The sequence below is a fragment of the Dipteris shenzhenensis genome, chromosome 11 (assembly GCF_047967505.1).
Source record: "Dipteris shenzhenensis isolate YYH24624 ecotype China chromosome 11, Dip_SZ_1.0, whole genome shotgun sequence".
In the NCBI taxonomy this organism is placed as follows: Eukaryota; Viridiplantae; Streptophyta; class Polypodiopsida; order Gleicheniales; family Dipteridaceae; genus Dipteris; species Dipteris shenzhenensis.
Window position 1 is genome coordinate 37629975 of NC_141606.1, and position 17306 is coordinate 37647280.

Genomic DNA, 17306 nt, shown 5'->3' on the forward strand with positions numbered 1-17306 from the left:
GTACGCCCTCTCGAGGCGGTTGCTTTCCACGATCGCATGCCATGTCGCATGCGGAGTCAGAACACACAGCTCGTGCCGTTCGTGTATTCGAGGATAGCTACCTGGTTGATCCTGCCACAGTAGTCATATGCTTGTGTCAAATATTAAGCCATGCATAAGTATAAACTCTCTTGTACTGTGAAACTGCGAAGGGCTACGTAGCAATCCCATGAGAGTTAATCCAACTAGTAGCCAGATAAACTTGGCTAAAATTACCACTTTTTTTTCCAAAGACTCTAAAGGATGACCTCAAGTCATCCACAACTTCTTGAAACTATAAATCCCCTCTTTCGAAAACCAAACCCAAACTATTAATGATGTTTCTAGATTCACTCATCACTACAACTCTAACCAATTGCGATACTTCAACAAGAGCATAATTCTTATTGGTGCTCTAGCCAAATAAGGCTTGCTTCCAAGTTAGGATAATGCAGATAAATGCAATCTAACTATTGACTCACTTTTCTCCAAATAGTCTGTATGGTCGAACATTCCCACAGGACATTGAAGTGTGACTCTCTTTTGCTCTTGCAAAAAATGCATAATTGAGAGACTCGGTTCCATCTTGCTAACCTAGGCCTAACAAACAGTTTCTCGACTAATACTTTCCAATGTAAGACATTTAACCGAGAGGAGGGAGTGGCCTTCCATATCCTTCCACATCCAGACTGCAACACTATCAAAGGGGGTTTTATGCCTATGCACCATTGATCGCATGTGGAGAAATCATGTGAAATCCCAAAACTCCTTTTTCGAACCATGCATGTCCAACTCCACAGTATAAGTCCCCTGTCTCTTCCCCATCTACCTCACCACCACCATCCACTACCACCTTGGCTATCGAGCTACTCAAGCCCTTGTTTAGAAGTCCTCTATCGAGCAAAGAGTTTTGTGATTGTTGTGAATCATACCTCTCTTTGCTCTACATGCCCACCATCAATCATGATGTGTTCTTTAACACAATGTTGAGACGAAGTGAAAGTAGGAGAGACGCTCATCAAAACAGGAGGTTCATAGTACAATGTTACTCTACGTTGTGCAACTCGCATGGAAATGCCCTTGTAACCGCATACTTGTTTTGGAGCCTAAACATTCTCTTTACTTGGCTAGCACTAGAGCCTTGTATGAAACTCTAAAATCCTACGAAGCCATGTGGCACATTCTAAGCCATTAGATCAACTGGCCTATTATTATTTTTTATTTTTTTATTTTTATTTAGGCAAAAAAGGTAGTTGTTTTTTATATTATGTCTCAAGAGACCGATAATCACATAAAGTTCCAATTACAACTGGTTCCACCAATACATATGAGAAAACAAAATAGAATAAGGGAGAGCAAATGAAGATCATACATCAGTTATAGACTGAGGGTCTATTGATTTTGCTTTGAAGTCTTTGATCAATGCCTTGCCATCTCGGTAGATAGCCCATTTGCCTTCCTTTCTAGCGGCCTTCACCTTTGCAACCTCTGAGGCTTTGCTCTTCAGCTGAGTTTTTGTAAGTTCCTCTGCAATCCACACTGGAAGTCCTTTCAACTTGTTAGATTGTCTGAGGATCTATATTCTTTCCTGTCTTGTTCCAAACGTGAGAATTGCATGAGCTCCTTCCTGTCCAATGTCAAATTCTACATCTCCCCAGTCAATTCTTGGTAGAGATTTGCTGAGTTTTTCAAAGGTCTCACTCCCACTGTCTTCTACTACCTTCTAGTTGTCTGGTAGTCCTCCAATCCTTATTTTTTTTGAGTTGAGTTGCCTTTCAGCTTGCTCATTTACTTCCTTTTGGACCTATGTACCTAAAGAGCTCTTTATCTCTCCTTTAAAATTCTCTTGAATCTCTCCCATAAGCTTCTTGTGCAACTCTTCCATCTGAGTAGAGACTAGCTCCTCATCTAAAACTACATAAGGGATAGGATTGAGTTTGAGATCAACAGTTTTCACTCTCTCTTCTAGCTTCTGGAACCTGTCTTTTAGCTCACTATTCGCCTTCTTAAGAAGGAGAACTTGCTGTTAAAGAAGGAGGATGACTTCATTCTTCCTAGTATTGGGCAAAGATGATGCTACTGTTGCAGCATAAAAAGGCTGCTTTTCTACTTTTTTGTCACTGATTGAAAAAATGACAGATTGCCTGGAACCCCCCTATTTGCGACACTAATATCGTGCAAACAAAACAGAATCTAACTTTGACCCAGAAGGAAAAAATGTAGCTTAGCTATTAAGGAACAAAATTGCTTGTTACTTCAACGTAATCCGAGCAAACCTCGAAAAGTTATGCTTGATTCTTTGTTTGTGAAAAACCAATCTAGAGCAGCAGCCTGGCAGAACTTCGCCTAAAGGTGAGAAATGGCTAGGGGGAGCTCCTAAAGTTCTGAGTAAGATCAGCTTGATGGCGACTCCAAGCTAGAATCTAACCCCCTAGTCTAGGCCATGGAGTTCAACCTAGCTAGGAGTGGGAGCTACTTTCAATATATTTATAAGCTGGCCAAGCATTCTAGTTTCTTTTTTGCAATACAATTTTGATTCCCAAAGAGACCATTCCACTCAATTCATGGATTCAATGTGTTGACCAAGCAAAGTACTCACTCCTTCCCCCCCTTAAGGCTTAGATCACTTCCCTTTGCTCGCCCAAAGACATAAACCAAGGTCTTTAAAAGAATGTGCCATTTTACTTTTGTGAGTTCCAAGAGAACCTACACGACTAGCTAGTCACTTACTCTTATCATTATCTTTAATCTCGAGCAGCATCGACATTGTCTGCGAGTCTCTTTCAAATAACAGCTAATTTTGCACGGATAAAAGATAATACTAAATGTTATCGCCAATGTGGAATCTCTGAAATAATAGTCCCTTAGCGTGAGGATGACCATCACTTCCCAGCATTGGGATAATTCGAAATGGCTTGATTTTCAATTGTAGTACTGCAATCCCCATTGTCTGAAGAGTAACTGAACAAATTTAAGTGGTTTTCTCAGGCACAAGATCATCATCCTTGTCCAGAAGTTGGAGAACAAATTAAGACGAAAATAGGCAAAATGAAGGGGAGATACTGTTGACAGTGTCTCCTACATGATGAATTGTTGGAAAAGAAGATGGCGTCTGGACCCAAGATTGTGCGACTTCTACGATGACGAGTGTCATTGTCTGACAAAGGCAAAACTCGTCCAAAGAATAGATTAATCAGTGCGCAGATGCGTTAAGAAAAGTGCTTGGTCCACAAACAGGGAGGCAAAATTAAAGATGGCTCGAGCAAATGGGGTGTTAATCAAAGAGAATGGACTGCCATTGGTGGTGGGTGCGTATTGAATTTCGATTTTTCGTTAAAGAAGGGGAGACATACTGGGGATTGGATAATTGGACGCTTTAAGAAGAATTGCTTGCCTGTAGATGACGAATGAACCGAAGATATGGAAGAACACGTTCACAATATTGAAGGTCTTATTGTAGTTGAATGATTGTACGACTGTTGTACCACCTCTTGAATGATTTGTTGACGACATTATCTATTGACCTTCTGACGGATCAACCGAGACAAATCTCAATTATGATCCTCTTTAAATTGACGGATGAACCTGCAAATCCCAGTCAAGATTGGTGGAATATATTCAACTAAAACATTTTTCTCAATCTGGAGTTCCAAACTTTTGAAGATCTTTTAGCTAAAATATACTACATTGACTGAATTTTTGCAGATTTTACAAAATTGACTGAATTTTTGCAAATTTTACAAAATTGACAAAATTTTATATTTAGCTTCATTGTATATAGTTTGCAGGTTTTCTGTCAACACTAGTGCGGTGCCAATTTAGGCCCACCTAACTCAAGCATAGCGCATGCTATGTGGTTAGGTCACTTTCAAGAGTTTGCCTCCACATGGCCAAAAAGATGTGATGTTCAAAAGACGCATAAGGTACAAGCTCCTGGCCTCAAACGGATAGATGTTGACTTGTCAAGACAAAGTCAATGATGCTTCTTTCGTTTGGACCCTATCTGAAGATCACAAGGTAGCTCTTGGCTTGTCAAGCCCCTTCGTACCACAAAAATCATTGATGCATGTCTCTTTTAGAGCCTATCCCATTAGCTATTGCCCATGATGCCTCTATAGAACAAAGTGGCTTGGGTTTGGCACCATTCAACAACCTTTAATTTCAACTCCTTCATGCTCACACCATGCCCTTCTCCCTGTAGTTGAAGTACCATTCAAGCACAATCTTCCTCCATTGTCAAGCAAGTCTCTTGTTGCAGGCTTTCTCTCTCCTCTACTAGTCTTTCTCTCTCTGCTGTGCCTATAGTTTAGGCTCTTCCCCTCTACAAAAATCAGCCCTCTCCTCTCCTCTAGAGCAGCAGCAATACGTCTCCTCCTTCCCCTGCCTGGGAGTAGCCATAACACTCTCTCTCTAAGGCATTACTTCCTAGCAAGTTTTCTCTCTCTACTGGTCCAACCCTTCCCATGCAAAAATCAGCCTCTTCTCTACACTTTTGGAACAACAACAGGATCTCTTTCCCATCTCCTAGCTTGGGAGCAGCCATGACACTCTCTTTCTAAAAGCATCACTCCTTTCAAATTTTCTCTCTCTAGCCTACAAGCCTCTTTTCTGAGTTGTTCTCACTCCAGCCTCTTGTTCTCACTCTTCCCATCCAAGGGGGCTAAAAAGCATCAAAGACTCCATCTCCAAAGGAGTCAAGTCATGAGGGGAGTCTATAATTTCAGGTTTGTCTCATTTGCAGCACATTGGCTAGCCCCTTTCTTTTCTTGCATGTTCTTCCCACCATCGATGCATCGTGAGGGATAGAGGTGGTCATACTATACCACTACTATGTCCACTTGGGTAGGCGTGGGCTTGCAACAGATGTGCTTGTCACTATTGCCACATTATTGGCATCCATGTGGCATGTAGCACTTCTATGCCAGGAGTCAATGAAGAACTTATTTCTATAACATCCATGTAGCATGTGGCATTACTATGTTAGGAGTCAACGAAGAACTTATTGCTATAACATTGCTTAAGGATCCCATCAATAGTGATGAACAATATTTAGTCTCACATTTGAATTAATCAAGGAGCTCTCTCCCCACCCTATACCCAGAATACACTTGATTTTGAATTAATCAAAGAACTCTCTCCCCACCCCTATACCAACCACCTTTTGAACCTTGTAATCCTATATTCATAGTTCTTCTTGTGGTTGACAAGGAGGTTATAATCCAAGCATGGGATCATCTTTCTTGATGAAGACCTTGGAGAAGATATCTCAAATATTTATGCATCTAAAAGACTGGTGCTTTGTTGGAATAGGTCCCTTGCAAAGGCTCAAGATTGCATGCTCTTTCCAAAAGTGAAGAGATAATTCTTGTGCCTCAATTAGGGCTTGAGCATATGGGCTTGTTTAGAATGAGAATAGCATGGGTTTGTAATCCCCCCTCTAAACCCATTTTTTATCAATTGATTTACAATGGGAATAACGTGGGATAAGCCACACTTTTTAGCATCCTAAACCAAGGCCTCTAGACCTTGAGGTAAAGTATTGAATTTATGAAATATTGGGTCTATTTCCAACATGGGCCTAAAGACAAAAAGTTCACTTTTGTAACTAGAAATAGGATGGATCCATTCCCATCCTTTTGCTTGTCACATACAAATAATGAGAAAGGAATATATTAGCAAATGAAAACCCACAAATCTAGCTCTCAATGGGTTATTAACTTAAGAAGCATGCAATCACATTGTGACATGCATGGGAAGTTAACAAATTCTTTTAGACAAGGTTGTTAGATGTAACTATAAAGTAGGAAGGGAGGCTATTACATAGTGGATAGCATGGAAATTAATAGATGTTTTGGGCCCCTCTCGAGCTTTGCTACTAGTAGAGCCAATACAGTTGGGTGAGCTCCATTGGCATAACATTTTTAATGTCCTCAAGGAATAATGGTATTCACTAATGGTTCTTCATAGTGGTTGGCAATTTGTAATGCAAACATGAATGGATGGTTATTTTATTAACTAGCTACTCTAACATGGAGACAAAAATTGCAATAAATTGGTCCCATTGGAACATAGAAATCAATTGTCCCCATGGTCTACTCTCCCTTTATGCCAACTTTGTTATATTGATCATGCGCTATTTGTTTAGTCACACTTGGGCTTTGCAACACCCCTAAAAGAGCACTAGACTATCCTCAATGTTTTCAAACCTCCCATGCTTTTGAACAACAATGAAGTTGGTCGGCTAAATAATACTACAACTAATGCTAAACCTTTGCCCATGTCCCCATGTTTGGTGATATTGAAACCTAGAATGGTAGTGGGAGATTCTCTTATATCATTGGTTGTTCTTTGTAGGTTATACAAATTTTAATGATTCTTTGAGGGGAATTGCAGCCTTCATCTATTTCTTTGATGGGTTGTAGGTAGAGGTTGCATGTAAGTGCAGACTTGTGATGTGAAAATGCAGGTAAGGTGGTATCCGACTCCTCTCCTTGTCGGATTGAGGAGCCACAAAGATCAAAAGTGCTTCCCTTGATGAGAACTTGGACTTTGGCATGCCCATCATTTCTAAAAGACCTGCATATTTCCAATAATAAGCCAGCATCATCCTATCAAGTGGGCATACCTCCTCATTGACAACTGGGATCAGGGTGATCCAAATACCAAAACAACATCCTCTCCAAAACCTTGTAGAATCCAATCCTACAATTAACTCGAAACCTAAAAAATAATCATGAAGCCCATGACCATAAATGTTAAAGCAAAACAAAACTCACCCACCCATGGTCTTATTGAGGGGCCCCTGCCTTGGGTCTATGCTGCACGCAGTAAGGTTGGAAGGCATGCTATCGCATTGGTAGGTAGATGCTGCAGTGTCCCATGGCCATAAATGTTGGCACTAAGTCTTACACAATGAGGCTCTGCTCGCCATTGACAATTCTCATAGCTAATGGGAATAAATAAAACTCATGGCGGGCACTCAGGGCTGCCGGGCACTCAGGGCTGCCCACCACACTTTCCTCCTTATGTCCTACTTGGCTACCATGACAAGCCCAAAATCAGCCCGCAGCCATCCTACCCATGGATTGGCACCCATTATTTTAGCCAATGGGTTGCTTTCTTGCTAGAAGAATCCAATGAATGGGTTGTTCAAGATTTTTATATATGTAAACATATCCCATTTTTTTAGTGCCCCAACACTGGGCACTCTTTGTGTGGCTTCTGGTTGTCTATAAGAGGGCCTCCTTGTGTCGTAGCTGAGGCTGGGGAGGATGCCGATAGGCCAGGTGAGGTGTGAACCTTTAGGGTGTCCCAGTGTGTTGGCTATGGCATGCTTATAGAGGGTTGCATGGGGTGGAACTTGCTTTGCAGGTCTCCATAGCTAAAAGGCTTTGCGGGACAATGAGCCTTAAAGGCTCTCTAACAGCTAGAAAATTGGACCAGTGGTGCAATGTTGGGTTGGAATCTTGGAAATCGATGGAGTTGAACTAGTGGTGCAATGCTAGCCCGGAGGGCTTGTGAAGATGTGGGGTGGTGCAAATGTCATGCTAATTTGATGCAGGGAAGCCCTCTAAGAGTAGCTCCCCATGCTATTGTTGGCGTGGGGAACGTAGCAGCAGGTTGTTGAATGGGCTTTGGTGATGGAGTGTCCCGCTGTGTCCAAAGAAGCTGACAAGCTAAGGGCTTCACTGGTGGACACAAGGATGGTCACGAGTTGCACCTACTACAAAGGGAAACTTGAAAGACAAGGCAGGATGGAAGATTTGGACGCATGACGAGAGCTTCACAGGAACTCCTAGCTTGGAGTTTGAGAGAGTGCTGGGTGGGGTAGGCATAGATAGATACGGGGATGCTGAGGCAATGCCACGGGTGTGAGCGGTATAAAGGGCGGGGAGCATAGGAGAGCAACATGGGGCGATGCGAACCGGCTAGTGGAAGCAAGAGGGGGAGAGAGATGCGAGGGACTGAGTTCTCGAGAAGCGGAAGAGAGAGAGAGAGAGAGGGAGAGAGAGAGAGAGAGAGAGAGGAAATGTGGGAATGGTGTGTTTTATTAGAAGAAGAGGAGGAGGAGGAGACCGTGACACGAGACAAGAAGAAGAAGAAGAAGAAGAAGCGGTTTTTCGCATGGCAAATGCGTATATGTTATTTTCCTCGCCAGCCGCCATCGCCGGAGACGACGACGACGACGACGACTCCTCACTTGCTTCGCCCTCTTCCCGGCCTCAATCGCAGCCGTTCCATCGCTCTTTGATTGATTGCTTGCTTGCTTCCCTTCCCGATCACTTGCATCACGCCATCTCCCACGCAACAATTCCAGTGTCTTTCTGTGACTTTGCTGCCGCAGTCGCTTTATCGATCTTTGCCTATCGGCTTGCTCTTCTTCATCGCTCCTTCGTGCATTTGAGCTTCCCGCAAGCTTTCGCAATCGGTTTTCTGTTCACCCTCCAGCTCCTTCACGCCATTCAGACGGTTTCCTAAGCTCTCACCCCACTTTCCTCCCCCCCCCCCCCCCAAGAGTGTGATTTCCCTACCGGTCTCGCCTTTTTCTTTGCTTTCCCAATCCCCCCCAATTGCCGTTCCGTCTCATCCCACTCCACCCCCGACTCCTCTTGCTTTTCTGGTCCTTCATCATTCCTTTGTCTCTTTCACCGATCCCTTTCTCAAGACTCTCGCGTTTTGGGATGCGCGTCTCATTGAGGATCTGGGCCTGCGCTATCTCTCAGGCTACAGGTCTCACAGTGCAAGATTTGCCTTTCGAGCTCCTCTTCGCTATTCAGTGGCTACAGGATAATAAACAAGCTCTTCAGCACGTCTAATTTGCTCTTTTCCATAGATAAGCTCGTCTAGTCCTGGCGAATGGGGCTGCATTCACTCGGCGGACGTGTTCCATTTCAATCTCGAATCGCAGACAGAGAGTTGCAATCTGTTATGTGCGCATGATAGGGAGAAACCTCGATCTTCGAATTGCTATCGCGGTGTCGCACAGGTCAAGGAATGAAGACAAGGAAGGCATTGCTCTGGGCGATTGGAATCGGAACATAAGCTCTTAGGAGCGACGCGGAGCGATGGGTCAGTGCTATGGGAAGCTTGCATCAGAGAAGGACTCAGGCTACAGAGTCCAGAATGGAACGGCAGGCAATCAGGCTGCAAAGACTTCTTTCACATCGTCGTCTTTACCCTCAGCAGATCCCTTACCGTCAGCGAGCCCGCTTCCCACCTTCTACAGCCCTCTGCACAGTGCGAGCTCAGTTCCTAGCCCAAGCCCTTTCGCTCAACAAGTGGGCGCCTCCCCCGCTCGCTCCACGCCCCGGCGCTTCTTCAGAAGACCCTTTCCCCCTCCTTCCCCAGCCAAGCACATCCAATCTTCGCTCATCAAGAGACATGGCTCAGTAAAACCCAAGGAAGGACCCATTCCTGAAGGCGTGGAACTAGAGAAGCCCCTCGAGAAGAATTTCGGGTATTCCAGGAACTTCTCCACTAAGTACGAACTGGGACAGGAGGTGGGTCGTGGGCACTTTGGTCACACGTGTTTCGCTAGAGCCAAGAAAGGCGAACTGAAGGGCCAGGCTGTGGCTGTCAAAGTCGTATCGAAAGCCAAGGTAGATTGCCTGGCTTTGCAACCGTAATTTCCAATAAGTGGAGAGTTTTGAAAATTGCTGCTAAGTTTCTGAATGGTTGTCAGTTGGATGGAAGCTTTAGTTTTCTGCATGCGTAATTTTTTGAATTCGAGTACGCACTCTTGTTGACGCATAGGCAATGGTGGCATGTTATGTTACAGATGACCACGGCCATTGCAATCGAGGATGTCAAGAGAGAGGTGAAAATACTTCGAGCTTTGTCAGGGCACGAAAACCTAGTGCAGTTCTATGACGCTTGCGAGGATAACCACAATGTTTATATTGTCATGGAGTATGTGATTCTTCTCCCTTATTGCATTCCAGCTGAAGTGTGTTTTGTAAATCATAGGGCTCTAAAGATGCCAACCATGTTGCAATTTGAGCAATGCTTTAATGATGAAAAGTCTGTAAGCTCTGAAAAAATTAAACGAGATGTGAGGAGGGATTCGGCCTTTAAGAGAGGAACTCTTGGGAAGGCTCATATCTCGTACTTGCTTGTGATTCTCTTATATTTCATGCTTTGGAAGGTTGTACATGCTTGTGATGCTCTTGTGATCTTCGTGCTTCTCATATTCGTGCCTCTGGCAGTCCCGATAATGATAACCTTATTTATAATTTAATCAAGGCACAGGTCTTTTTCTCACAAGCTGCCAGCCATCAATCTCTTATCAGCGTCTTTGAAATTTGCCATTTGTTTCTGCCTAGGGTCAAGAGAGTCAATGATAGATCGAATCATGTATTTTCACGTTTCCCTAGTAGGGGGCAGTCATTACAAGTTAGAATGCCCCTTGTGACAGTTTTTCGGGTTGTTGCTTGCACCCATGATCTTGGATTTTTGCACATAGTGTGCTAGTCTTGTCAGGGTCAAGGTGAGGGAGGGGCATGATGGGCTATCTAGGATTTGTAGGGAATGGTCGTGGTATTAACACTCATACTAGTGGTAGGACACCAGGCATGTATTAGCAGTTTACACAGTTCGGGTTGATTCGTAAAAGATAAGTGCTTTTGAAGTGTTCAACGCTTTTGGGAATGCCCCAAATTGTTTGCAGCTCTGTTTTACTTTTAAAAAACCTTATCTTTTAACCGAATGGCCTTCTGCCTCATTTGGCCTGTTTCTGCCTTATCTCAGGCCTCCTTGTTCTCCTTGCTTTCTCAGCCCCTGTTGCCTGCTCAGTGCTCCTCGTCCTTTCTCCGTCCCCTCTCAGCCGTCCTTAGATCTCACCCCTCTCTGCTTGCACCCCCTTTGGCTCACGGCCTTTTGCTTTCAGCCTCTCCCTGCCTCCCTGTTCTGCTGCTCTTTGACTTTTGAGTCATGATCTGTGCCTTGTCACGTGTCATTCACATGCATTTTAACATTTCCATTTTTGCACTAAGGCCCAGGTCTTGCCTCTTGGATAGAACATGTTATCATTTGGGTAAAAAGATGTGTGCTTGATCGTTGCCAAAATTCAAGGCTCACAGTGCATATGCATTGTGCCAAACAGTGATCAACGTTGAAGGATTTATCTTGTGGTCATTAGACTTTGAGGTTTGAGCAATGAGTACTCAACAATAGGCCTTAAGACCTATAGTCTTACCATTACCTTAATTGAAATTTTAAGCTTGAATCCAGACCCTCAAGGACTATTTAGGGTTGAATTTGGATTTTTCAGATTGTCAGTGTGTTTCCTGTGGTTCTCCGTATGTCATGTGTGAATATTTCCCCTCCCTGTTCCCTTTTTTTCAATGCAAGGAATGCTTTTAATGCCCACCTACAAATTAAAAAATAAGTGTTTTGAAGCTCACCTCTAATGTGCCTCGGATGCTACGCCTAAACACTTGTGCGACTTGTCACAGTTCAGTTCAGATGGTGACTTGTACCATGTGCAATTTGTTGTCTTGTCCTATTTCTCCTTAGACATAGCTTTGGTGTGCAATGACGCACCATCCTAGTTGCTCATGCAATTTTTCTCAAGAAACTCTCCTCCCCTCTGCGTAAGCTTGGGAAAGGAAAACAAGAATTACAAATGACGTAAGAGGGTTGTGAGGCTCACCTCGAAGTGTCTCAAATCAAATGTACTTATCCCTTTTGCAATCTTACGAGGCAGCCCTTAACAGATCAAGGATCCATCATCCCACAACATACTTTAGGGCTGGATTTAACAGGATCTTCTCCACAAACCTAGACGAACTGTTTGCAAAAAAGAGAGGAATGATCTTGTTTTGACTAACAAATGTTAATCTCTTTTGTTCTGTTGTTAACAGATGTTTGGGTTTTCTTTACATAGGGGGCTGGAAGGGCCTGGTTGGCTGGCCCAACCAGCTTAAATCAGCCGACCAGCCAGTCGGATGGTTGGCCTTAAAAGCGGAACCCTACAGGCTGCCTAGGGAGGGGAAAAGGGCAGCCTATAAAAGGTGCCCTCCCCAGCCGTTTCCTTTGCTTGGGCTGCCTTAGGGCTAAGGGGGCCCTTCTGGGGCTCCTACCTTTGGTGCTCCTGCCCTCTTCACTTAGTGTCTAGCCCTTGGGGCCCTTCCGAGCTCCTACCCCAGGCTGAGACCTAGACCTAACTAAACCCTAAGATGGAAACGCTAACCTACTGAGTTCTCCAATGGGTATGAGTGAAAAAGGACTGACTAAGGCTTGAGAGACTGACCTACGTAGCTCGTGCCTGGTTGTCCTTGGACTAGGGCTCACAATGGGATTACGGCATATGATACAAAATCAACTAGGTTAGGGATCTACTAGCACTTGTCGATGTAGCTTGGTGCCAAAATTTTCAAACAGGGCCCTCTAGAGATGCAAGGTGAATTCGGAATCCCGGTTTGTGGTAATGGTCTGTGGCAATCCTCGAATTGGATACCAATACTTGACAAATAAGCGGGCTACGTCTTCTGCACTAGCTATCTGCTTGCAAAAATAAGCATACAAAATTTGCTAAAATGATCAACAATGGTTAGACATCGAGTGTTTCGCGTACCTGCATGTAGGCTATGGCAAGTAATGGAAGCTAAAAAATGGAGGTGAGAAGGAGAAAAACGAGAAGCTGTAATGAATTGTTGCCAAACTGAGAGTGGAGGCTCAAGAGAGAGCCAACATAACAAAACTTTAGGGCTAAATGCCCTAACTGGACTAAGTGTCCTAACTAACGTAGGTGGTACATGTACTAATTGTACCAATAGACCTAACTGAGTGTAACTAGGCCTACAAGGCACATACCAAGGAATAAGTGGCACCTATGGATAGCCCATGGAATGGCCTACAAACCCCCCTTCATGATATGGGCTGAAGTATCCTGGACATGACTTAGGATACCTGAGTACCTAATGTCATGGTTGCACATGTTCATCTTGTAGGGATATAGCAACCTATGACTGTATAGAGTACAACAGATCAAATCATAAAAGGCACTAAGTTTAAAGCTTGCTGAAAAGCTTCAAACTTAGGTTGAGTGACACATCGTAGCACTCCTGAAACCCCTGATCTGCAAAACAAACACACATCACGTGAGAACTGAGTAGGCTGTTCACCACCCAACCATGACATCTACGGGATGTGATCTCGAATCAGGAGATGTCCCCTCCGAGCCACGAGCTGAGCTACTGGCACGAACTCCCAATCAGATCCAAACCAGCCTGGTGTCCCATACCACCAGGTGGCGCTGTGAAGCCCTGGATCTGCCACTGGGCCTTGGGCTACGCTAAGATGCAGGCGCGCGTCCGCGACTCAATCCAGGAACAGACCTGGCACCTGGGAGCGAAACTTGCTCCCAACTGCACACCGAGAACTGAACCCCCTGGGCCCCTTTTATAGACTCGGGCCCCGAGCGCCAAAAATAGCGAAGACCTATAAATAGTTCGTACCCTTGCCACTCAACCCGAGAATCAAGCCTGCCTAGCTCTAAGCCTCCCCAGGCTACCTGAGCTAGTCCTGTGTACCTAGTACACGTCAGATACCAATCCGTGCACATGACATACTCCCCCTCCTCTAAGAACTCACTCCTGAGTTCGCTAAAAAACCCGGAAATGTTCTTTGGAGGTTTTGTAATGTCTCCCATGTTGCATCCTCCTCAACACGATCCTTCCACTTGATCTTGTATTCCGTGATAGATCGATTACGAATGTGTCTGTCACGAAATTCAAGAATACACTCAGGTTCGTGTGGAATAAAAGTCAAATCAGTAACTTCTATTATCTCGTGAGGAGAAACAAGTTAATCATCCGCACCCAAAACTTCTTTCAGTCTACTGACATGAAAGACTGGATGGACTTTAACATCTGGAGGCAATTCTAGTCGATATGCAACTGGTCCAATTCTTTTAATGACCTTGAATGGGCCACAGTATCTGGGGGATAATTTCGGAACCAAACCAGTACTTAGGCTCTTGGATTCCTTAGGAATTCGCAAATATACCATCGTTCCTTCAGAGAACTCTCTAGGTGAACGATGTCTATTAGCATAAAATCTGTCCCGATCTTGGGCACTTCTAATAGACTCTTTGGCAAACTGCAACATTTCCTGCATGTCTAGCAAGAAGTTCTTAGCAGCATCATTTTGAATCCCTTTTAACCCAACCATTACTGGTGACTTAGGTTGAAACCCGTACATAAGCATAAAAGGACTGTAACCAGTACTAGAATGCTTTGCACTGTTGTAAGCAAATTCTATCATAGGTAGATAATCTTCCCATGAAGACTGTCTCTTAGATACATATGCCCGAAGCATGTCTTCAACCAACTGGTTAACCTTTTCTGTACTGCCATCGGATTGTGCATGATCTGAGGAACTCATACTTAGAGTAGTTTCTAACTTCTCAAAAACAAGTGTCCAAAAATTACTTGTAAACTTTGAGTCCCTGTCACTGACTATGTCAGATGGCAAACCATACAGCTTAAACAAGTGGTCCACAAACTCGTGAGCCAGCTGAACAGCTGAAATAGTTGTTCTAGTAGGTAAGAATCTAGCCATTTTTGTCAAACGGTCAACTATGACCCAAATGGAGTCATGACCCTCGCGCGTTCGAGGCAAACCAGTAATAAAATCCATGGAAATACTTTCCCATTTATTACCTGGAATCTGTAATGGCTGTAATAAACCCGCGCTTCTAAGGCGTTTTGCCTTAGTAACCTGACAAACTCGGCAACCTACTACATAGTTTTCAATAAATGCACGCATCTTAGGCCAATAAAAGGTATGCTTTACAAGAGACAGAGTCCTATGTATACCCGGATGTCCAACACTAGGAGCATCATGACACTCCCAGAGAATCTTGGATTTAAGGTCCAGAACATCTGGCACACAAATCTTTTCATTCCGGAACAGCAAGCCGTTCCTAATCATCCACTGACCTCCCGCCGCCTGTACCGTAGGTGGCACAATCCCTGAGTCCTGGTCAACCATGGAGCTCCCATCCTGGACTCTCTGCCAATAAGAACTGAAATGACTATCAGTTGCGTATAGCCCTCTCAAGGATTGAAATAGGTCTGAGGATATTTCCGTAAATGACAGAGCATTTACAAACTTAACTCGACTTAAGGCATCTGCCACACTATTCAACGAACCCTTACGATAACGTATTTCAAAATCAAAATCTTGCATTAATTCTGCCCATCTAGCTTTCCGTCCCCTCAATTCTGATCCATCACACACATACTTAATTGACTGATGATCAGTCAATACAAGGAACTTTGAACCATACAAGTAGTGTCTCCAAACCCTAAGAGCATACACTACTGCATAAAGTTCCTTCTCGAGTGTGGGCCAACGATATTGAGTGTCGTCTAGCTTTTTACTCTCGAAAGCTACAGGTCTGCCCTCTTGGAATAGAGCTGCCCCAATCGCATAATCACTCGCATCGGCCTCTAAAACATAAGGCCGGGTAGGATCGGGTAATGCAAGAACGGGTGCTTCCTTCCTTCTCGAGTGTGGGCCAACGATATTGAGTGTCGTCTAGCTTTTTACTCTCGAAAGCTACAGGTCTGCCCTCTTGGAATAGAGCTGCCCCAATCGCATAATCACTCGCATCGGCCTCTAAAACATAAGGCCGGGTAGGATCGGGTAATGCAAGAACGGGTGCTTCCTTGATAGAGAACTTCAAGGTTTCAAAAGCCTTGTTCATTGCATCATTCCAAGAGATTGGCTGGGTAGACCGGCGTCCACGACCTTTCAATATGTTAGTCAGGGGTGCCGTGATATGTGAATAATCACGCACAGACTTCCATAGAAATACCGTAAATCCTAGGAAAGAACGAAGTTGTTTCACAGTCTGAGGGATAGGCCATTCTAGAACCTTCTGAATACGATCCAGATCAATGCTAATACCTTCAGACGAAATCTTGTGTCCTAAGTAAATGATCTTCTTCATAAAGAAGTTACATTTACTCATCTTGGCATAGAGCTTATGCTGTCTTAGAATAACTAAGACAATCTGGAGGTGTCCTATGTGATCCTCAAGCGTTCGACTATATACCAAGATGTCATCTAAGAACACTACAACAAATTTGCCCAGAAAATCCCTGAACAAATCGTTCATCATCTGCTGAAAAGTAGCAGGAGCATTGGTCAAACCAAAAGGTAATACAAGAAACTCGTAATGACCATACCTAGTTCGGAATGCGGTTCTATCTATGTGTTTAGCATAGATACGGATTTGGTGATAACCCGTACGCAAATCAATCTTAGTGAAATACTTCGCTCCGGCCAAACGGTCTATCAAATCATCGGAACGAGGTAGAGGGTATCGATTCTTAATTGTCACTTTATTTAATCGTTTATAATCTATACACATTCTCCAGGTAGAATCTTTCTTCTTTCTTAAGAGGACAGGTGCACCCCAAGGTGATTTACTTGGGCGTATATAGCCCATATTCAGGTAATCCTGTAGCTGGGTAGCTAACTCATCCTCCTCTACCTGGCTCATCCTATAAGGTGGTACACTAATAGGTTGAGCCCCTGGGACTAAGTCTATGCGATGATCTACTGCCCGTTCTGGAGGTAAACCTTCCGGCAGTTGAGCTGGAAATACATCCTTAAAACTATCTAACAACATTCTCAATTCACTGTGTTCAAACACACTTAAATCATTTTTGTTAATTACAGAAACAACAAATGAAGAAAGCGGAATCAAAACACACTGATAGACATCATAATGAGAAGTGTTTAATATATTCCGAAGCTGCATCGCAGATACAATAGGTCCCTGAGAAGAGGGAATTTTATCACACTGAATACAAAATTGGGTGTCCTTATCTACAAAAGAAAGCGTATGCTCCGTCCATCCAATCTGAATATTGTGGGTTTTAAACCACTCTATTCCGATCAACAAGTCTACATGCTCCAGGTGCATAACATAACACGTAAGAACCCCTGTGTAGGCTTGAATCCGGATAGGAAGCGCTTCAACCTTGCGATCCCAAAACTGCTTCCCAGCTGGAAGCTGCACCTCATAGGTGTGATCGCTAGGTACTGTGGACAGCCCCATCTTCTGCACAAATTTGTAATTAACAAAATTGTGAGAGCTGCCCGGATCAAAGAGAATGTAAACCTGTTGGTCCATAACTTCTCCATAAACTCGGAAAAGATCATGGGAACCAAACAACGAAGTATTGAAAGTGCAATTACAAGAGAGTGGGCAGGTAATGACATTTATAGAAATACCTGTCATCGAGACTTGGTTCGCTCCCTTGGCTGTGGTA

At 43.9% G+C, this 17306-nt stretch overlaps 1 protein-coding gene across 1 annotated transcript in view; it reads left to right on the plus strand.

Moving 5' to 3' along the window:
• Window positions 1-8158: 8158 nt before the first annotated feature.
• Window positions 8159-17306, plus strand: part of LOC147896983 (CDPK-related kinase 3-like) — a 76052-nt gene continuing 66904 nt past the window's right edge. The window contains exons 1-2 of the mRNA XM_087381470.1: window positions 8159-9617; window positions 9797-9927. Coding sequence (XP_087237596.1) covers window positions 9084-9617; window positions 9797-9927 — 665 coding nt within the window. The 5' untranslated portion in view covers window positions 8159-9083. The remainder of the gene's footprint in view (window positions 9618-9796; window positions 9928-17306) is intronic.